At 32.9% G+C, this 21684-nt stretch overlaps 4 protein-coding genes across 4 annotated transcripts; 2 read left to right on the top strand and 2 right to left on the bottom strand.

The window, feature by feature from the left end:
* Positions 1 to 297: 297 nt before the first annotated feature.
* LOC123213654 (allene oxide cyclase, chloroplastic-like) lies at positions 298 to 1535 on the top strand. The gene is made up of 2 exons (XM_044633126.1): positions 298 to 757; positions 837 to 1535. The coding sequence occupies exons 1-2, from the start codon at positions 529 to 531 to the stop codon at positions 1358 to 1360; spliced, it is 753 nt and encodes a 250-aa protein (XP_044489061.1). The 5' UTR covers positions 298 to 528; the 3' UTR covers positions 1361 to 1535.
* A 6084-nt stretch (positions 1536 to 7619) lies between these two features.
* LOC123215138 (zinc finger protein WIP6-like) lies at positions 7620 to 9035 on the bottom strand. The gene is made up of 2 exons (XM_044635210.1): positions 8364 to 9035; positions 7620 to 8248 (listed from the first exon to the last, which is right to left on the bottom strand). The coding sequence occupies exons 1-2, from the start codon at positions 8760 to 8762 to the stop codon at positions 7775 to 7777; spliced, it is 873 nt and encodes a 290-aa protein (XP_044491145.1). The 5' UTR covers positions 8763 to 9035; the 3' UTR covers positions 7620 to 7774.
* Positions 9036 to 12577: 3542 nt separating this feature from the next.
* On the top strand, positions 12578 to 14522 carry LOC123213428 (transcription factor HHO3-like). The gene is made up of 5 exons (XM_044632864.1): positions 12578 to 13040; positions 13137 to 13393; positions 13485 to 13770; positions 13864 to 13940; positions 14069 to 14522. The coding sequence occupies exons 1-5, from the start codon at positions 12920 to 12922 to the stop codon at positions 14432 to 14434; spliced, it is 1107 nt and encodes a 368-aa protein (XP_044488799.1). The 5' UTR covers positions 12578 to 12919; the 3' UTR covers positions 14435 to 14522.
* Positions 14523 to 17277: 2755 nt separating this feature from the next.
* On the bottom strand, positions 17278 to 21327 carry LOC123213429. Its single transcript, XM_044632865.1, has 8 exons — positions 20978 to 21327; positions 20790 to 20883; positions 20517 to 20642; positions 20135 to 20293; positions 18878 to 18996; positions 18555 to 18746; positions 18390 to 18480; positions 17278 to 17560 (listed from the first exon to the last, which is right to left on the bottom strand). The coding sequence occupies exons 1-8, from the start codon at positions 21127 to 21129 to the stop codon at positions 17468 to 17470; spliced, it is 1026 nt and encodes a 341-aa protein (XP_044488800.1). The 5' UTR covers positions 21130 to 21327; the 3' UTR covers positions 17278 to 17467.
* Positions 21328 to 21684: the final 357 nt, after the last annotated feature.

Raw genomic sequence — 21684 nt, 5'->3', positions numbered from 1 at the left:
ACAACCCAACCTTAATCTTAAACCATGATAATTACAGAGTAATATGTATGCAAATCTGACTAGTGATTAAACACAATGTGATACACCTTTCCACTAAACACAGTGTTTTCTGGGAATATAACTTTTGTTGGTACAAGAAAAGTCCATATATTATTATAGTATATGAGGATGATCTGTTTAGCATATGTAACAAAACAGTCTATGTCATGGAGATCACCATTTCCACACCAACTCTCACACCGACCATGCTTTATGGTTTATTATGCTCATGTGAATCATCTTCCTATTAATTTCTCTTACAATTGAGAATCCTATGGTTTTTTTATCTTTCATCAACAAACTTCCACCGTCCATTTCTCTTTCCCTTTCAATTCCCAACAAAGAGAAACCCCCACGTTCTCATCTCATCTGAGCAACTTTGCAATAATAGTACAAAGACTCTTATATTAATGAGCTCCACTATCCTCCCTCTTTCCATTCTAGACCTTTCTCCTTCTTTCATCATACCCAACTTTACCAACTCAATCAATGGCTTCTTCAATCTCTTCCAAGGCGTTTTCTTCTCTCAAGCTCTTCAATCATAGATCTTCCCATAACAAATCTCTCTTACCTCTCAATCTCTCTCATAAATACTCTTTTTCTTCTCAGAATCTCAAACTCAAACATTCCTCCACATCTAGATCGGTCTCCAAGAACATCACCACCAGTGCTATCTTCTCCAACAAATCGAACTCCCGACCCGATCCTCCTACTCCCAGTAAGTTTCTGTTGAAAGTAATTTGAAACTATTTATTATAATGAAGATCACTAATTGAATTTCTTTCTTTTTTTTCCAGCTAAAGTTCAAGAACTGTTCGTCTATGAAATCAACGAACGAGATCGCGGAAGCCCGGCGATTTTAAAACTAAGTAAAAAAGAAGTAAGCGCGCTTGGCGATCTTGTTCCATTCACCAACAAGCTCTACAGTGGAGACTTGCAGAAGCGCATAGGCATCACCGCAGGTTTATGTGTATTGATCCAACACGTACCGGAGAAAAAGGGTGATCGTTACGAAGCCATTTACAGCTTCTACTTTGGGGACTACGGTCACATCTCAGTTCAAGGAGCTTATTTGACTTATGAAGACACCTACTTGGCGGTGACTGGTGGGTCTGGAATTTTTGAGGGTGTTTATGGACAAGTGAAGTTGCAGCAGCTTGTGTTTCCTTTTAAGTTGTTTTATACTTTTTATTTGAAGGGTATTCCTGATTTGCCTAATGAGCTTCTGGGAACACCGGTGGAGCCGTCGGCCGCAGTTGAACCGTCTCCGGCCGCTAAGGCTACTGAGCCTCACGCTACTATTCCTAACTTCACCAACTAAAGTAAAGATCAGAGTCTTATATAGTTAACATAATTAAGGTAGCTATTAGTTGGGGAAGCTATTGTGTTCATGTAGTTAATTTGTGGTTTTATTTTATCTTTGTTGGAAGTCAATGTTTGTGTTTGAAATAAGTTCCTATGTGTTGGGAAATTGATTCACTTGATTTCTAGACGAATTAATATGTTGATGGTGAATTAGTATGATATCAGTAATTGCAAAAGGAACATTGACAGTGTTAATTAAGACAGTACAATTGGAAGGGAAGGTTGTAGTGGTAGAAGAACACTTCAAAGCATTATGGCCATGGTGGGGATATGGGTATTCAGGAATAGAAATCATGTTGTTTTGGCGCTACAGCTCAGCTAGCAATGTCTGGGACTGGGATGTGGACTGGATCCAATCCAAACAAATTAGAAACTGAGTTAAGTTCAACTGGATTTGAGTTTGAAAATTTAATATTTTTAAGTTTGAGTTCAAATTTTAGGGGTGTTTAGCTTGTAAATTTGAACGCATACAAAATTTGATATAAATTTATTAAAACGATGTTATTTTAATTAATATGTATGAAACCATCATTATTTTATATTGAAACGAGCTTAAAGTTTTATTTGAACTCAAACTCTAATTAAACTTTTTGTAAATGAATCGAATTTAAGTATCTTTGAAATAAGTTTGAGTTTGAATTTAACTTCGAACTTGGTTTAAATCTAACTGCAATGGAAATAACAATAATATAATAAAAAAATCCTTTATTTAATAAGATAGATCAGGTTGAAGGTGTAGGAGGGAAGATTCAGGGTCATCCTCGTATGAGAAGCTCCTTACGGTAAATTTAAATGACAAAAGAGAGCTTTTAAAAATTAAAAAACAATGGTTCAAATCTTATTTAATAATATTTTAATATTAAATTTATAAAAAAATAGTTTAAATTATAAAAAATAGATTTTATATATAAAAAGATATATATTTAAATTTATTTCGATGATATATTAAGATCAAAATTTTTATTTATTTGGTTTAATGTGTATGAGCTCAAACACTTAATTTAGAGTTTGATTAAATTAGTGTGATTAATTTGATTTTAAAAGAGTGGTTTAGATATGATAAAATCTTTTATTATCAAAATAAATAAAAATTAATATTAAATTTATGATTTATTTAACATAATAGTTGTAAATCAATTGTTAAATTTAAAATTTAACCAATTTTATTGGACCGAATCTGTCTCACAAAGATGATCTCATTCCAATAAGAATTTTTCGTGGTAAAAAAATTACGAGCAGCGAAAACCTAAGAAGAGGACAAGTGAATGAGTAGGCCCATGCAATGAAGATCATCAGGTCCACAATCACACACCCCTTTCCATAGTGGAGAGTCATTTTTCTCGGTCTTCCCATACCTTTAGTAGCGCCGATTGGATAGAGTGTTTTAAAGATTTTTTTGATAATTTATATTTTATTATTTATATTATTTTATTTAATTTATCATTAATAAAATATTATAATAATATTTTATTATTTAAATATCTTTGATGTGATAGGTAATCTTTATTATTAATATTGATTATTATATTTATCTTAAGTATTAAAAGGTTACTAAAGTAATATTGATTTTATTATAATTATATTATAATTTTTTAATTTTTTAAGATAAAAATAAATTTATTTTTAATTAATATAACAAATAATATAAAAAATATTTAAAAATAACTATATTTAAATGTATTTAAGTAAAATAATTTACTAGTATTTTTTTATTATCGTTAACCAAACACATTAATTATTTATACCATCTATTTTCATCAAATTTTATTAAATATAGTAATCATTTATACCCAATAATTTTTTCATTAATCTATCTTTAAGATAATTTTTTTATTTTAATAATAAATATAACCTAAACTAAATGCCTGCTCAGGATTCAACCACTCATATTCTTATTTCTTAATCACTCTGATGCTTTTACCTGTGGATTTATTTGTGAATTCTAAATTTTTATTAGTAAAGTAGAAGTTGTGAAAGAAAGAAAGCCAACTTCTTTCCTGCATGGTGAACAGAACATATTTTACATATTTATATACATGTATTCCTTTTCTTGAAAAGCGAAACCATTTCAGTTATTTATCTTTAATCGATTTAAATATAACCATTAAAAAAATTTTAACAATATTTTTAAAATCAGATTAATAATTAAATTAATTATCTCATTGATATTGATGAAAAACTAATCGATAAAATTTATTATTAAATTATAATAAAATTTTTAAATAATATCATATTAACTAATAAATTTTATTTTAAAATATATAACAAACAAAATCAATAAAAAAAATATTCCTATCCATAATATAAAAAAAAATATAATAATATAAATTATTGTCTGTAGAAAATATTTTAATAGATATGAAAGACTTTTTTTTTAATTTTATTTTTAAATTTATGTTCTCTTTACAGACCTTTAAAAATTCATCTAGTCTAATATAAAATAATTAAATTATTAAAAAATAATTAAATTTTCTAAAAATATCTTAAATTTTAATCAAACTTAGTTCTATCAATTTTGATCGATTCATTTAGTTCACTTGTTTTGATCAAATTTGATCAAGTCAACAAATAAATTACTTTTTAATATTAACAAAGCAAACTTAGAGCCAATTCTTGGTTCAATCAATTGAACTGGCTAGTCTGATTTGGTTTTTAAAACAATGCATTTTAGTATGATTTTACATCTAAGTGAGAAGGTGATAATAGATCACAATTCATTCAAATCCTGTTTCAATATCAATTAAGTTTGATGGGCACTGTGAGCACGACCTGATCACCTCAACTTTCCTTCAAATTCACACAAAGTCCAGGACTTTTCACTTGTAATTTGATGAACACCAAACTTCTTTCTTCTACTATGTATTGCCAAAAAATAAATTACTGAAATTGGTCACTAATTTAGTTACTTATTTGATATACATGGCGGCTTGTGAATATTCATATGCACCTGGGTCTGATTTGCATTTAAACAACACAAAACCAGTCCTAGCCTTGTGGGCGGGGCCATGGCCATCTATCTTGTGCTAAAATAATTATATCGAGGAAGAGCTTTGAAGTAATGCCGATAAATTAAATAGAAAACACTTTGAGGTTCAGGCCACAATTACTTCACACCAGTTGGATTTAGACCATCTGATCCATCGGAGGACCACCTGAAGTAACTGCTCTTTTGACACATCTTCGAAACTACCACATCAATCCGTTAATTGTGGAAATCAAAATCAACCAGAGTTTTGATATGGGGGAATTGTGAGAAGAGTTGGCCTTCTGATGCATATAATAACGCAAACGCTAGCTCTGTTCTGTCTCTTTTAAAAAAATTAAATTTGTTAGTAAGTTGATAGTTTTCTAAGAAAACAATACAGAAGTTGCAGTTTAATATAAAGTATAAAATTAAGACCAAAAGACTTATTCCCACCCAAAGTACAGTAAAATCTCAAAGATTCATTTTGTAACTTTCAAAAACTTAAATACTTTCTTATAAACTAAAATTTGTTAAAATTTTAAGTTATGGTTAAAGATAAAATTTTCATTTAATAATAATATTCAAAAAATAAAATTTTATATATTTTTACCCTTTTGATTTAAAAAACTAATAATTTCTCCCACAAAATTAAGTTTTGAAAAGTAACATTTTCCCCCGTACCAAAGGTTTCGAATTTTGCTGGCAAAAGATGACTGATCTCTCTTCCTCCAGGCAACTTCTCTCTTTCCAATGCTTTTTCTCCAACTGACGATGTTGAATCTAGACGAAGAGCCGAATCTGTGAAATACTATTTATTATTAGGATAAAGGTTTTGGCAAAATTGGGTCAAAATGAGAGAGAAAAAACAAATAACTTTGAAGGCGGGGAGGAAAGCACTTTCTCTCAAATTAAGGACTCATTTAAAAAGTTCATCATGGCTGCAGCCTTGCAGCCTGAGCAAAAAGACCTTCAAAAGTAATCACTGAACTAAAGCCAAGTTCTAGCTAGCTTGCATGCATACACTTTTATTTATTTTCATTATTTAAGGTTGAGTTTTTGTACGTTAAAAGCACTTGCCCATTTTATGATTAAAGTAAATAGCCATCGAGATTTTAGCTAAAAAAGGTAAATGTACAGAAATGAACATTAACTTTAAGCTAAAATTGGATTCACTGTGCATGTTTCTGAAGTACAAATAAGAAGAGGAAGAAAAAGCAGTACATAATAAATTAAACAAGTTTGGTTTCACTTTCGCTTTAACAATCTGCAGTTTTGTCTGTCACTGTTAATCTATGTCTAAAGAGCACCAACAAGAGCTGGCCGATTGCTTCAGAAACCTCTTCTCAAGAAGATTTTTATGCACTCTCCTCTCGTTACTATTTAAAAAAGGGTTTCTCAACCCAGAACAATCCTTTAATCCTGAATGCATTTCGATTTTACAATGGATGTTTATTTGCCTACCATTGCTTTAATGAAGTCGGAATATTGAAGTGTGTGTCTTTATTATCAGTTCTTTTTTCAACGAGGGAAAAGCAACACTTGAACGGCTAGCTTGCTCAAAGCTTCTTTATACTCTTTTTATATGTTGTTTTGGCGGTTGGTTGAAGACCATTTTAACTATGGTTTCCGGAGCAGGATGAACTCGAAAGTAGAAAGCCCCATCAAACATTCTCGGCTCTTTACATTTCTTATAAGATATTACTGTTAGAAAATTTCTTCTTGTTTAATTTAATAAAATTTGGGTAAATATCTAGTCTAGCGAATTATTTTTATGGGTTTTACCATGATTGTTGAATGTCTAATACACTTCATAAATTAAATCTAAATTATGATGATACAAATATGAGTTATTGAATTTCTTTTAACGAGAGAACTTAGTAAACTAATATAAAAAAGAGATTAGATCTCTTTCCTAATGTAAATTTAAAAAAAAACCACCCATTCCAAATATAAAGAATACCAGTTTCATTCTATCGATAATCAATAAACTCAAGAAGCAATTTAGTATTAACAATAATACAATCATATTTGTCTTATTTCCTATTTCATTAATTTTAGTATTTGATAATTTGTATGTTTATAAATCAATATTAAGTGTTGAGGTTAGATTGATTGAATGCATGGACAATTTTGCAAGAATATGTGTAGTTTATGAGTGCATAACATTCTATCAAATTCTCCCACTAAGTGATAAACCTTTGAAATTTTACTTGATTTATCAGTCATGAACATCCCACTATAATGTGACAAATCTACCTTTTATATCATAGGCCAAATCAGCTGCAAATTAAACGTTTGACATGATAAATGTGAGATATACAAGTTACAATGTTATATTAATAATTGCTGTTAATTTATATCATTTACAGCACTAAAGGTTTGAATTATGAAAATGTTGTTCGACTTTATAAGATCAGTACTAATCCTACCATCTTAATTGACTCATTATCACTAATTTGTGAATTCCAAAAGGGATCGATTAATAGAGGGTAATAAGTTACATTGACTATTAAAACATATTTAGTGGTACCATAAAAAGCTTTTCAACAGAAGTGCATAGTTCAATCATTCATTGATCCTCATTCAGACCCAAAATATAGAGGAATTCAAAGCCAAGACATCCTAATTTGTTAGCTTCACAAATGAATATCAATGAAGGATTTGTCTTAATTAATTCAGACCATGCATGCATGCCCGCATGCAGAAGGCTGGGCAGAAATTATAGTCTTAAATAGCTAGAGAGGAATGAACAATGATACATGTATAAGCAATGAACTTAAAAAAAAAAAAGAAGAAGAGGTTGTAATATACTAAATATGAAGAAGCAAGGCCATGCAGATTATAATTACTAGGATTTGAGGAGAAAATTAAACAAGAAAACAGAGGTTCTGAAAAATGGATGACCTGAAAAGTTAATAAAAAGAGGTTTTCAGTTGTCACTCAATAGCCCACTGACAGAGGAGTAGTCGATCGGAGTGTTTTAGTGGTAGTCGAAACTGAGAGAGTGAAAGAAAGAGAGAGAAAGAACAGAGTCCGCGATTTCTATGGCAAAGCAGATGAACAGTGGAATCTGTGACCTACTGTGCATGTCTGCATGTATCTGCAGTGATTACTGAATTTACTTGACCACGCTGATGAAAAATCAAATCTCTCTCTCTCTCTTTATCTATGTGAAATTGTAAATATGTGTGTGCCTTTTTATGCGTGTAGATATACCACCAAAAAAGGTATAACAAAAAGGTCGTTTGATTAGATAATATAACTGGCACTTCAAACATTAAATGGATACGACCTTGGCTTTCACTGTATCCTTTGTCTTCATCCTCTCTTTCTCACATCACATTAACTTGGAACCACTCTTTAATTAATTGTTCTTAATTACTTAACATAACGTAAGCTCTACATTCATAATTGGAATAAGCCAGGATTAACATCACCATTTTCATCTTCTTCATCATCATCATCTTCATTCATGTTGCCTTCTTCTCCAACTTCACACGATTCAACAATGTGAGGTGCATGTCCATCTCCGAAGGCACGAACATGATCTTTGAGGGACCTCTTGTGCTTAAAATCAGACCCGCAAATACAAAACCAAAGCTTTCCACAATTTTTCTCATGAGTTCTCCAATCACCTTTGACAGCAAAATGCTTGCCGCATTTTCGGCACTCGAAAGGCTTTGTTCCATGTTTTCGTTTATAATGAGTCTGTAGAGTCCGAAAATCCTTCAATGGCCTCGATCTTGGGTAGTCTATGTTGTTCTTGCAACCCTCAGCACAGCAATAACAAGGCAGTCTGAGCATAGAAGAAGCCCGTTTGGTCCCCTTTAAAGACTCTGGGCCTTTCCTGTACTGTGAACCATGCCCCCACATATGCATCTGAGGACACACAAATTAATAAAACACAAAGGAGCAAACATTATAATGTAACAATGAATTTGAAAATATAAACCTAAATAAAATTAATTAAGATGCAAACTAATCATACTATTACCTGCATATTATTGTATCTATTGAAGGTTCTGTTGCAGACAGTACAAGAGAATTGTGTTGGGCCAACAAGGATTTCCGCGGGTGAAGGAATCCAGTAGTGTCCTTCAACTAGTTCACCAGTATCATTAGTACTATTGCTTGGCTCGGCTTGATCGTCACTGTTTGGTGGTGGACCGATATGGAGATTCACTGTTACACCATTTTTAGTACTCGGATGTTGGTTTTTGTTGTCATGTTGATTTGAGGAGGAGGGTTGACAAATGGGGCGTTTGTAGAGGTGGTGTTGACCTGGAGGGCCAAGAGAAAGGATGATAGAATCTTCATCTTCTTGATCATCGGTCTCCAAACAGGCACTCTCACTGGAGGATATATAGTTGAAGAAGTTTGAATAGATCTGCATAGTTTTTACGAGAGAGGAGCTTTAGGGTTTGGTGGATGAGGAAATGAGTGTGAACAAAAAAGGCTATAAATAAAGAAAACTTACGGGTGTTTGGGTTGATTAACAAGAGGAAAATGGCTTTCAATATGGGTTTTGTTTTGCTACTTGGTTGATTGAGAGACAGCACGTAGAGTTAAATGAAATGGGATAAAGAGACAAGAAACCAGCAAAGGAGCTGAGAATTCAATTGATGGAGAAGAGAAGATATGTGGATGCATAGAATAGCGTACCAAACAGTAAAACGCACAGTTACAATTAGTCAATCACAAACAAACTCTCTTCTCTCCCCCAATAACCCAAATTAATTAATGCTCGATTCTTAACGAGTCATTGCTGTAGACTAGTACTGTTCTTCTATAGTGCTGTCTTCCTTTTCAGTTTTTGTCTACATTTACTCTTTTTTTTATCACTTCTCGCTTTATCTCCAACCCAAGTTCACATATATATCTAAAGATCCATGTACACTATGTAGACATGGAGCAATGTCAACTATAGAATGAAAGGCCTGACTTCTCTCTCTCTCTGTCTTTCCCACTTTTGTTATTAAAGACATTACGATGGTGATAGTTATAATGGACATGCTGTCAATTTTTTCATTAGATAGTGTCACATAGGTTTGCTGACTCAATGTTTAATCAGTATCTTTAAAATCTAAAAAAAATCTAAGTCTTGCTAGAAATCATGCTAATGCAAGAGATGTAACACTATATATAGAATGATCATCCTGCCTTGATATTAATCAACTAACAAGAAATGATATATCCTTTTTATAAAGAGCACAGATTTCCCCTTAACCATACTTTTTTATTTTCCCAATTCAAAGTCAACAAAGAAACCGACTTAACATTTGAAAAGTTGCAGTAGTTAAATTTCAATGGCTTCTAGTTTTAAAATTTGCATTCAACCTATGCATTAGTTCCATCAAGTTACAAAAACGTTGAGATTCTCAGAAAATGAGAGTAAAATATGACAATTCTCTTCTCGTGAGCTTTACACCAACGGATCAGGTCGATAAAAAAGCAGCTGTTATTCACATTTCAAAACACTGTATTCAACATTTAATGTCTCATCAGTCGAAGATAATATAATTGGGCAAACCTTTTCCCAACAATGGGGTGGAGCTGTAACTTCTACAGTGCAAACTTATGATCTTTAATGGCAGATACTTCCAACCATAGTATATTCGACCTCGATCAGCTTTCAAACCAGTTTCTCCTTGGTTTTTGAATTGCTACCAAAGGTAGAATCCCATCTGCGACCTTCTGGTTAGATATAATGGAATTTGCATACTCTACGAATAAAAAATTTCCTGATCCTTCCTGATCGTTGGTAAACACACACAACATACATATACGTGCATAGGCAGGCAGTCAAAGTGCATTTATTTATTAGGATAAATAGTACGGTCAAAATGTGAAACTGCTGATTAAAACTTTACTAATACTCAAGCCTACAGCTTGATAATTCACCATATTTTTTAAAGTTGTGATTTGGGCTTGAGTAATTGCCTTGATTGTGGAATCCGAATATCTCACTCACTTTAATCTTAATCTCAATTGAATACCCAGGATTGAAAAATATGGAAACAAAAATTAAAAATAAAACTTCCATTTCTTCATAATTCAACTAAGATCTCTCTTAACCTATATTTAGGGGAGTAACTTCACCTCAGATCAAATCACTAAAAGAGATAGTCAATCATAAATTACAAATTTAAAATTAAACATACAAAGCAAATACTCTCTAATTACATAATTAATTGTCAAATTTCTAGTTATTCAATTGTTGTGTTTGGATATAAAATCGTCTGAGTGTCCCACTCAGCTTGTTCAAACTCCTTTGAATGAGGAGTTTAAATCCCTTTAGTTGCTGGTCTTGAACTCACTTTAAAAACCCATTAAAAGATTATATCCCATGATTTAAAATAGAAATTTAACCTATAAAGAGAAATAATACAAGCTATAAATATATAGAAGACCTATTGATGCGATTTTTTATTATCAACTGATATCATTATTATCTTATATGTACATCTAATGACATGGACTATGAATTTTTTAATTAGCATCATAGTTTTATTGTAAATGGAAACACTTATCAAAACACAATAATGTTTTTTCTTAATCCATAAAATATTCACCAAGCTAATGCTTTGAAATTCAGATTAGATCGATAAGTTTGATTAATATAACCAAGATCTAGAGTCCAACATAGTTCACGAGAGTAGTCAAGTGACTAATTTTTTTTTTTAAATTGACAAAATTCTATTAAAAATGTTTTTGAAATTTATGAATGTTCGGCCAATAAGAGGGATTGAAATCGAGAAGATAAAGTTGTCTTTTAAAAAACATAACCTTTTACATGTTAAACGGGACTATAATTGACAATATTAGGTTGGGCTTCAGTTTAAACTTTTATGTAGTGGGCCTTCGACTCCATTCCAGACCAGAGCCCAAAGTAGAGAGTTTTACTTTGAACTTTCACGTGCAAGGTAAGCATTTTACAAAGAGTCATTTTAGTCTATTTCTCATGAAATTTGGTACCATTTTCAAGTCGGTGTAGGACCACGGCCCTGCAAGAGAAAATTAATTGTAAACTGCAGCATACGAATAGGAAATTGACAAGACAAAACAGCTATGTTAATAATATCCATAAAGAAGGAATTAAAGTATATTCTGTGCCGGAGGAGGTTTTTGTCATAAAATTTTAATTTCCTAAAAAGATGTATTTCTTATTAAGGTTAAAAGACCAGGATTCAGGAATATTCTGCAGCAGATGAGGATACCTTAGGTCACCCAATGTTCTGTCATAATATATATCCTTTTTATGTTGGCCATTGATTTTATTGATTATCTTCGAAAGCTCAGCCCACTTGATGTTACATCGTCATCTCACAACCGTGGTTGTTAACAATATTAATGATTTTAAATTAACTGGTGTGTCGAAAAAATAATCTAAAATAATATTATATATTCATTTTAAATATCTAAATATATTTATTTATTATTTAAAATAAATATATATGATTTTAATAAACAATAATACATGGGAAAAATATGGAGTAAATAATTTTGTGTTTAATTTCAAGAATAATAATTTTAAAAAAGAAGGGAAATTTCGTGGGTAAACCAACAAATGGTTGATATAGATTTGCTCGGGCGAGTCAACAACGTGGGTCATACAAATAAGCGTCGTGTCAATGTTGGACTGGCCGTATTTACACGCGCCTGATGAAGCGAATGGCTATAGCCATAATTGAGCAAACCGTAAAATAAGGACAAAGTGGGTAAAAAGTTGAGACAAGGTAATTGGCCCTTGGAAGCGTGAAAAGCCACCACAGTTATAGCCTGTACAATACCTAATCATACGCGGCGTGGGCAGTGTGTGTGCACGCTCACAAGATTCCCCTTTCTTACAGAAAAAAAAAATCTCGTGATTCCTCAGTATATTCGGTCGGATGTGCCCATCAAAATCCCATGGACACCGACGATGTTACAATACAACAACTCCCATCAATCTACCATAGACTGCGACGATCATGATGTGATTACTACAGATGTAGAAGAGAGGGGTAATAATGTAATTTCGACAGGCAGACAGGCAACGAAAAGAAAGTCTGATCTGATTCACAAGAGAGAGAAAGAGGGGTGGTTTACTTGATCTTATCTGAGAGTAGATGGAGACGTCATTGCCAGCCCAGCCAGAGGGGACGAAAAGCGAATCGCACACAGGAATATTCAACTCTATCCCTCCGTTATATAAACAAACTGAACTTTCTCTCTCTAACAAGTACTAATGCACAAAACCCATCTCATCAAAGATTCGTTTTCATTACGCGACGCCCCGACTTCGATATTTCCTTTCTTTCCTCCGATACAAATAACAAAATTTCAACTGAAGGTTTCTCAGGTTTATTCTTATTATTCCCTGTCTTGATTCTACTTAGATCCCTTATTCTCCTGTTAACTATTTTATTTTAGTTCGGTTCTCTCTATGCTTTTTCCCCAACCTGAAACGAACACTTACCCTTCTTATAATCATCATTTACGACTGCACTGTCTTCATTCTTTCGTATTGACGAATCCAAAGCTTGATTAATCTTTACCCTCACCCAAAACATGGATTATACCGAAAAAATGAGGAGGATTCTTGAGTATGTGGAAGCTTTGGAGGAAGAAAAACGTAAGATTCAGGTGTTTCAGCGTGAACTTCCTCTGTGTTTAGAGCTTGTCACACAAGGTATTCATCTTTATTTTAAGTTTATTTTTTTGTGTTTTTTTATTTTTTTTGTTTTTGTTTGCGTTTTCAGATTCTGAGTGGTGTTTGTGTTTGCAGCTATTGAGACGTGCAAGAAGGAGTTATCCGGTAAAACGACGGAGTACATGCAGGGGCAATCGGAGTGCTCGGAGCAGACATCAAGTGATGCTCCTGTTTTGGAGGAATTTATTCCTCTAAGAAGGACTTCATCGGTGGATGAAATTGATGAACAGCATTCACATGACCAGGCCGACAACTGTATTGATAAGAAAAAATCTGACTGGCTTAGATCTGTCCAGTTGTGGAATCAATCCCCCGATCCACCGTCTAAAGAGGTACCGGCAAACATCTTAATTTACTTTCCTTGTTTGTTTGGTTGCTAAGGAACAAATTTCAGAAAGTCATAATTTTTCTCTCTTCTTGTAGGATATACCTAGAAAAACAACGGTGTTGGAGGTGAAAAAAAATGGCGGTGCATTTCAGCCATTTAACAGAGAGAAAAGTGAAGGAAAGGCTGAGCAGAAAGCCAACCCTTGTGTGCCAATGGCTGCCGCTAGTTCAACAGCAGAGACAGTGAGTAAAAGCGGTGGCGGAGGCAGTAATAAGAGAGAGGATAAAGATGGGCAGTCTGAAAGAAAGCAAAGGCGGTGTTGGTCGCCGGAATTACATAGACGATTTTTGCACGCCCTTCAACAACTCGGTGGTTCACACGGTATGTGGTTTAAATTTTTGTTTTTTATTGCGTTTCAGATGAAATATCGGATTTCTGTATTAATTAAAAAATTATCAATTGAATGTGTCGCAGTTGCTACGCCCAAGCAAATCAGGGAGTTAATGAAGGTTGATGGGCTTACAAATGATGAAGTCAAGAGCCATTTACAGGTTAGTTGTTGCTTTAATCTGTGTTAATTGGACTTTAAGGAAATAAAATTAGGCTTTTTGCTACATAAATCCAGCAACTGCTTGACAAGAATTAGGCTAAATGTTCGATTTAATCCCATTTGTTTCAGAAATATCGGTTGCATACAAGAAGACCAAGTCCAACAATCCACAACAATGGCAACCCACAAACGCCCCATTTTGTGGTGGTTGGAGGCATATGGGTGCCACCCCCTGAATATGCACCTGTGGCTGCAAAAGCATCATCTGGTGAAGCCGCCATTGCCTCCACCGGCATTTACGCACCAGTAGCAGCACCCCCTCCTGCACTTCCTAAATCATCAACATCAGTAATCCAAAGATCACAACAGACACAGTCCGAGCAATTGCAATCCGAAGAGAGAGGCAGCCTTAGTGAAGAAGAAGCCCGGCATTCTAATTCACCATCCACATCTTCCTCCACGCATACATCTACAGTTTCCCCTGCGTTTAATTAGTCCTGATAGATTTGTAACAAATGAAGCCTCCGCAGAAAGACTTAAATAATATATACATACATATCATTACAAGATCTTTTCTTGGAAATTTTTCTGAGTTTAAAATTTCCAGTTTGTTGGATACGTTAGAAAGTGACAGTCGAGCCCTGCTGAATAAGTATCCTTGTAGTTCGCCATCAAATCCAGAAGCTAGTATGGTTAAAATAACAACAACAATAATAATAATAATTATTATTATTATTATATTCATTAATTTTTTTAAGTTTTGTTACCAAAAAACAATTGTGTTGTCATAAGCTATCTATTATCTAACAAATTTTGTATGATTTTCCCTGTCTGACCTGTTTGTATTCTGAAGCAATGCCTGATTCTAAAGTTGACATATATTACACACTGGATCCACCTTTAATTTTGTTTGCCAAGAAGATAATGTGAGATAATGCCATGGATTACCTAGTGATGGATATTAATTAAAAGGTTAATTGACATTATTGGAATAATAATCAGTCTCCTTTAAATTAGTTAAAAAGAGAAATCTTCTTGTTCAAGAAAATAAGAGAATATGATCAAAGGGGAAAATATGAAGAAATTGAAACCTAAATTCGTGCATAAAGTATAAAGATTGATGAGAGGATTCTCTGGTTGGGAAAGCTTGGATATGGTGAAGGTGGTACATGTATTAATTTTTAGGTAATTAAGTTAACAAGGAAGGATATTATGATGGAATTATATTAAATGGTAAATTCCACCTTTAAGTTTGAAATTTTGAATTTTTTATTTATTATCTATTTTTGTTAATGAATTTATTTTTTCTTTATTTCTTTTCAAAATTTTTTAATATATGTAAATCTCTCTCGTTCTCTTTCTTTCTCCTACTTATTTTTTCATTATAGCTTCTCTCTTTTTTCTCACTTAATTCTTTCCGGTAAATATTAATTTATCTTTTTATCTCTTTTCTTTTACTCTTTTTCTTTTAATAAATATTCATCTATTTATTTCCTTTCTTTTGGTTCATTCATTTCTTTTCAATTTAAGTAAATGTAAATAAAGAGTTATTGAAAGATTTTCCTAAGAAACTATAAAATGAAAGAGTGTTGGTGAAAATAACAAGAGAAAAGGAATGGTTGATTGATAGTGAAGATAACTAAAGGAGAAGAATAATTAGTGATGATGTTGTTAATAGATATGACAAGAAAAGAAAAATGATGAACAACAATGATATTACAGGTAAAGATGAAGGGAGAAGAATGAAGATGGTCGATGGTTGACAATAAAGATGATGGAAGGAGAAAGTGATTGGTCTATGGTGGTGTTGTTGGTGAAGATGAAATAAGTAAAAAGAGAATGATTAACTATTGGTGAAGACGAATTGAAGGTAATGAGAGGAGAAAGAATAAAAAAAATAAGGAAAGAATTATACTTTTAATAAAAAGAAAATTAATAAATTATAATTATTGAAGAATAAAGTGATAAATTAAATATTGTCAAATTGATGATAAATTGGCCAATTAAAATTTTCATTTTTGATAGAGGTACTTTTATAATTTAAATAAAATTAAAGACATATTATTAATTAAAATTAGTATTATATTATATGGGAATTTTCGTGTTATATTAATAAAATATAAAACAGTAAAATACACTCAAACCAAATGTAATTCACTAACAAAAGTGAATAATGGGTTAAAAATTGAATTTTACAAACTTCAACGTGAGAATTGGGGGTGGCAAATAGGCATTTGGCCAATTATAAAGGACCTGTAAAAAGAAATTTATGAATGTGTAGTAATCTGGCGAATTGTATGGCGTAATAATATTAAAATTTTATTTATTATTTTATATTTAATTTAAAATTATTTAATTATATCATAACACAAATTAATTAAATAATTAAAACAGAATTACACAGTTTCATGATAAAAATTGTATACATATGCCAAAGTTGTCGTTTTAGCCCATTCTTTAACATTATCATACGTATCCAGTTTTCTCAGGTCCACATCCGAATATTCTAGGCACTTGAGCATATTTCAGTTTTTTTATATATAACTTATCAGCTAATTGTTCCAGTATATTCTCTCTTCGTATAATTTATCTTCTTCTAGGTAAGAAGGACAGAAGAAAAATATTCTGATCCTTAGAATCTTGCCTTGTCCAAGATTTCAAATCCATTAATTAAATTCCAACGCCAACTCTATGTTAGTATACGACGCACCTGTAAACTCCAACTTACACCTTATATTTAAACAGATTCTCTCACTCTCTCAAGAATATGATACCTTATTGGAAGATTTAGGATGGGTTGAATGGGTATGACTGGTTAATTCATCAATATTTGGATGTGTGTCATCATGTAGAGAAGAGAACCCCGGTATAATAATACTAATATTGAATGCGGTATTAGGTAAATTGAAGTACAAGATTGCATTGAGATAAAGATAGACATGGATCCATAGAACAAGAAGTCATATATATTTTCTTTGAGAGAGACATTTACACAATGTGTCTCTTCATTGATTCTAAAGGTTAAGTGTCTCTTGCTATATCTTAAAACTAAAAAAATTATGAAAAATAAGTTATAGAAAACAATATTGAGAATTTTTTCCAAATTAATTAAATAGATTAGCCAGATTTAGAATTGCCGTTAAATTTTATATGAATTATAATCAAAACTTTGTTTTAGTCATCGGATCAAATTGATATTATATCTAATTGGATGAACAATGTTATAGTTCAACTGTTAAGTTACATTGGTTTAATCGTCATGTTAACATTAACTTTCTGATGATGTCATACACAGTATGGATCAATCCGTAGACAAACTCTTTGAATGAATCAATGCCTAATGTAAAAATTTGTTTCTTGGTTTATTTGATCATTAAAAATGTTATCACAATGTAAATGTGAGAATATTCCAATGACCTATCTCAACTTTGGTGATAAGAAGATTTGTTCCACTCATAAATAACATGTTTGATCACGTAGGTCAACTATTTTCCTCCGGGTTTATCTGCCTTGTCGCATAAAGATGCCCTACACAACATTTGAAGGTGCTGAAATCTCCAGCGGCACACCAGGGGTGGGCTCTAGAACCTTAGTGTCAGGTAGTTCCCTTGACAAAAGCTCCTGCATTAAGAAACCATTCACTCTAATAAATTTCAAACTATAGCTTCTACTGAAGAGAAAAGCACACAAGAATCAAGTTTAGTTGAAGATGAAAAAATAAAACAGATTAAAAAAAATAAAAACAAATTCCAATTGCTAATTACAAATCCATAATAGATGAACCCATTCTAATTCTCAAGCCATTCCATTAATATTTCACTTTCAGAACAGAAGAATCAATGGATAATCATTAATTACACATATCTGCCTCTTTAAGTCTCTAACCACCGATTTGACAAAGTCAAGAGTAGATAATTTTCATTGCACTCCATTGAATTTGACAAGCTGAGGTTGAGGGAATCAACAAGCAAAAGAGTTCTCCACATATGAGTGTCTGCACCAGGTTTGTTTGCAATATGCCACACTCTACAAAGGTTTAAGGTCTCTTCTAACCAACCTAATAATTTACTACATGGGCATTTGTAGAATGCACGGCATAACACAAATTATTAATATCTATGTTTCTGATTACATAACACATTAATGAAGCAAAAGTTGGTTTCTGTTCTCCTGCATGCAGATTAGCTCATATCAAATTTCACCAGTCTGCGTGACAAATATGAAGAACCATGTAGACAGCTTTTAGTACTGCTACAATGTTGAACCAAAAAGAGATTCCATGAATCCAACTTTACAGTCTGGATTGAAGCTAGTTGTAAATCTTTTCAAAAGACCCAAAAAAAAAGCATGCAAGCATCGTTATAAGCATCTTATTGTCTCCAATCTATATCTTTTAGGGAACAAGTGGAGCCTCAAACCATGTACTGCCTATCAAGTAAAAAAACTGTACCTTGAATGATTCAACTGTTCCTTCAGTCTGTAAAATACTTGCAAGAAATCCTTTGCTGTCGAGATCTCCATTTTTCATCGGCACAATAAACCTATAAAGGAAATGAAATATGTATAAACACAGTAAAATTAAGTGGACTTGGCTTCAAAGGTGTAGGTTGTATACTTGGCATTCAGCAACGTAGCAAGGAGAACAGCGTCTTCTTGTCCTGAAACCAAAGTAAATTTAGGAAGTAGCTGCTTTATTACAGGGCTGATAACAATGTCAGCACATTCCTTCTCCAGAAAATTTTTATCATATATGCAGTGGGGTTCATAGTAAAGAGTCAGTTGACCCTGAGGAGAATTGACAAGATACCTGGACAAGATATTGCACAACCAAAGGAGACAACCTTAAATCAAAAAATTTACCAATGATAAAAAGTCAAGGCACCATAAACAAAGTATGCTTAAAATCACATTAGTAAATGGGAAAACATGATAATATACCCATTCTCAGGTCGTTGCCAAGGAGGCCCTAGAACTGGCCCGGCGGTGGCCTTCAGTTTGACATTGGAACCATTTCTTGCTTCAACTTTAGTGCTCTGACCAGGTTCTAGATATGTAACCTGAAAGATTCTGACATTAAACTCTAAATGGCAAAGTATACTCGTTAATCTATGAGCATACAGAGCTTTGGTACCAGTGAGTTTGCAGAAAGTTGTCAAGACAAGGTTGCCTTGGAGAGTACCTAATCGGAAAAACAAGTTTTTGTAGCACTTATCTGTGGTTTTCTACAAATCTACTTTGGTTAACTAGATATGCCAACTAGACATCCATGACGATGACACTGCAGGGGAAAAGAAGGATTGAATAAAGGTGACAATCGCTTGTCACTTGTCGTCCTCCTAAACAATACTAGCCCAACTTTAAAATTATAGAAGACAGGCATTTGTATGATGAATATGACAACATGTAGAGTAACACACTTCAGAGGAAACAGTTCCTGAAAACAGAATCACATAAGGCAGTGGTACAATATTTTGGATGGTAAACTTATTACTACATATCTAAAGGTGACAGAGACTAAACTAAGTGAAGACTTGTTGATTACCCTTAATTATTTTGGATGCCTACGATAAAGCCTCACATAAAATGATTCACAGTTGTAGCTCTATAGGACAAACAAAATTACAGAACAGTATTATTATTTCAGAACAGAGACAAGGTGAGCTTAATCCATAACAGTTATAATAGTTTAGTAACTATGAAGAATGCCTAAAATGCCAAGCACCACCTAACAAAACAGAACAGTGCATTTATGGATCACTGATTTCAATAGCATATAATTGCTAACACTAGCCAAAGTGAGGTTAACTGCGAATCCAATTATCTATCTACTGGGAATAAGGAATCTCGGTTTTCATCAAGTAGGCATCACTTTGTACAAAAAAGTATATTACAGTTCCTCAACACTGAATGATATAACCAGCCAATGGGAGCAAATATTTATAACTATTCTCTAACATTCAACAATGCCATTAGCAAGAATTACACAGAAGAAAAAAAGTTGGAAAACCCTAACACAAGAACAAACACTTGATTAACTTTATGTATTCTATTTCAACAGCCATTCAATTTCATTTACTAGTATCAAATCAACTGCAAACACAAAATTTTCAGATTTCAATTAAAAGGATTACATATCACCTAAAACAAAAAATGGAATAAAAATGAAAAATGTGAAATTTGAATTGTATCACTCACATTTCTAAAGAGGGGATCCAGCAACGGCTTGGCATTGGGAGTAGCAATAACCTTAAGATCTGGTGACATTTTAGAGAGTGGCTCTAAGGTCTTTAAGTGGCAGTGATCATCAAGGCTTTGTGTAATCAATAAACAGTCAACTTCTGGAAGATCACTAAGCTGCATTAAAGTCGTATGTCAATTAGAATAAGCTCATTAATATTCACAACAAATGTACATTTAAAGACTGATTAGGGACACACATTAACAGAGAACAAAGCTACTTTTTAGAAGACTCTTCTTTATCGTTAACAGAAGCCAGAAATATATAAAAAGCAAAACAAAAATTTCAATGATATGTTAGAGGCCATGATGAACAGTTACAGTGCTTTCACAAAAGTACCTGGAAGTTCTTCAAAAATTTCTTGGCAGCATCATAAAGCCAAGGAATTCCAAAATCCAAGTTGCCCACCAAGATTGGATCAACCAAAATTGTCAACCCACTCACGTCCCACAACCAACTATTTCCCTAACCAAAAATTCAACAGAAACATCTTAACCTACACCTCCAAATCAAACAAATTAAATATTTATCCAATTCTAACAGTTTTATCTCCACAAAAATCCAAATTATTAAGTTTAAAGAACAGCCATTTCAAGAAAACAAAAGACCCACCTCTAAGTAAGTGAGTTTAAACACATCAGTGCCAGAGTCAATTGAACCGACTGCATTCTCTTCAGAAGTTACAGCAGAAACAACCTTACTTAACCTGGAAGAACAGCATGAACTTGACAACTACATAATCTTATATATGCAGAACAATTCGTACACACGTAAATATATTATGTATATGAGAAATGAACCTGGGAGTTGAGAGCTTGAGCGCAAAGGGATTGATGTGGTTTGGATTGTGAGAAACTGAAGTCAAGCGGGCTGTTGACAATGGAGACGAAAGTGTAGTTCTCGTTCTGCACGGTTTGATGGAGAAGCGAAATGTGGTGCAGTGAACAGCCATGAACACGGTATTATTTTATTTGTTCATACCTGAGTTAGTTCAGGGTCGTCTTTTATATGTTGAACTTTTATTTTCTCTCTTTAAACAGCATGAATTGGTTCCATCGGCTTCAACCGTGCCACTTGGCATAAGCTAACCCATAAGGCTGTATCTTATTTTGTACATAAAAAAACCAAGTTTTGATGATGCTTTCAAATCCTCTGGAGTTTTGAGGGAAGTATTAATTATAGGAACATATGCAATGGTGAAAGTAACGAGGTGGGTTTTCATTCGCTTACATGTGATCGATATGCTAATCGATTTGTCTGAAAAAAGAAATTAATTTAATCATATTGTATTGTGAATGTAACCTTTTTCACGGCTAATTTCCCCAAAAGAATTAAAGTTGTTAATACAAAAAATTAAAGTTGTTAATAATTTGCAAAGGCGTAAAGCATATCAACCAGACTTTAAATGCATAAAGGGAACCTCATCTTGGGCAACTTCAGGTTTCTTGTGGGTGCTATGTACTATAATTGTAGCTTTGATGACAAAATAAGAAAGCCATAGGAGCAG

The sequence above is a fragment of the Mangifera indica genome, chromosome 4 (assembly GCF_011075055.1).
Source record: "Mangifera indica cultivar Alphonso chromosome 4, CATAS_Mindica_2.1, whole genome shotgun sequence".
Classification (NCBI taxonomy): domain Eukaryota; kingdom Viridiplantae; phylum Streptophyta; class Magnoliopsida; order Sapindales; family Anacardiaceae; genus Mangifera; species Mangifera indica.
This window is presented reverse-complemented; position numbering and strand designations above follow the sequence as displayed.

What these genes read in the sequence shown, in the direction of transcription:
- LOC123213428 (XM_044632864.1), top strand. Translation starts at nt 12,920, where the DNA reads ATGGATTATACCGAAAAAATGAGGAGGATTCTTGAGTATGTGGAAGCT. An exon ending in ACAACTCGGTGGTTCACACG is followed by an intron (nt 13,771 to 13,863) that starts GTATGTGGTTTA and finishes AATGTGTCGCAG; the next exon opens with TTGCTACGCCCAAGCAAATC. An exon ending in AAGTCAAGAGCCATTTACAG is followed by an intron (nt 13,941 to 14,068) that starts GTTAGTTGTTGC and finishes CATTTGTTTCAG; the next exon opens with AAATATCGGTTGCATACAAG.
- LOC123215138 (XM_044635210.1), bottom strand. Translation starts at nt 8,762, where the DNA reads ATGCAGATCTATTCAAACTTCTTCAACTATATATCCTCCAGTGAGAGT. An exon ending in ATAGATACAATAATATGCAG is followed by an intron (nt 8,249 to 8,363) that starts GTAATAGTATGA and finishes GTGTGTCCTCAG; the next exon opens with ATGCATATGTGGGGGCATGG.
- LOC123213654 (XM_044633126.1), top strand. Translation starts at nt 529, where the DNA reads ATGGCTTCTTCAATCTCTTCCAAGGCGTTTTCTTCTCTCAAGCTCTTC. An exon ending in ACCCGATCCTCCTACTCCCA is followed by an intron (nt 758 to 836) that starts GTAAGTTTCTGT and finishes TTTTTTTTCCAG; the next exon opens with CTAAAGTTCAAGAACTGTTC.
- LOC123213429 (XM_044632865.1), bottom strand. Translation starts at nt 21,129, where the DNA reads ATGGCTGTTCACTGCACCACATTTCGCTTCTCCATCAAACCGTGCAGA. An exon ending in AATTTTTGAAGAACTTCCAG is followed by an intron (nt 20,294 to 20,516) that starts GTACTTTTGTGA and finishes ACTTTAATGCAG; the next exon opens with CTTAGTGATCTTCCAGAAGT. An exon ending in GCTACGTTGCTGAATGCCAA is followed by an intron (nt 18,481 to 18,554) that starts GTATACAACCTA and finishes TTTCCTTTATAG; the next exon opens with GTTTATTGTGCCGATGAAAA.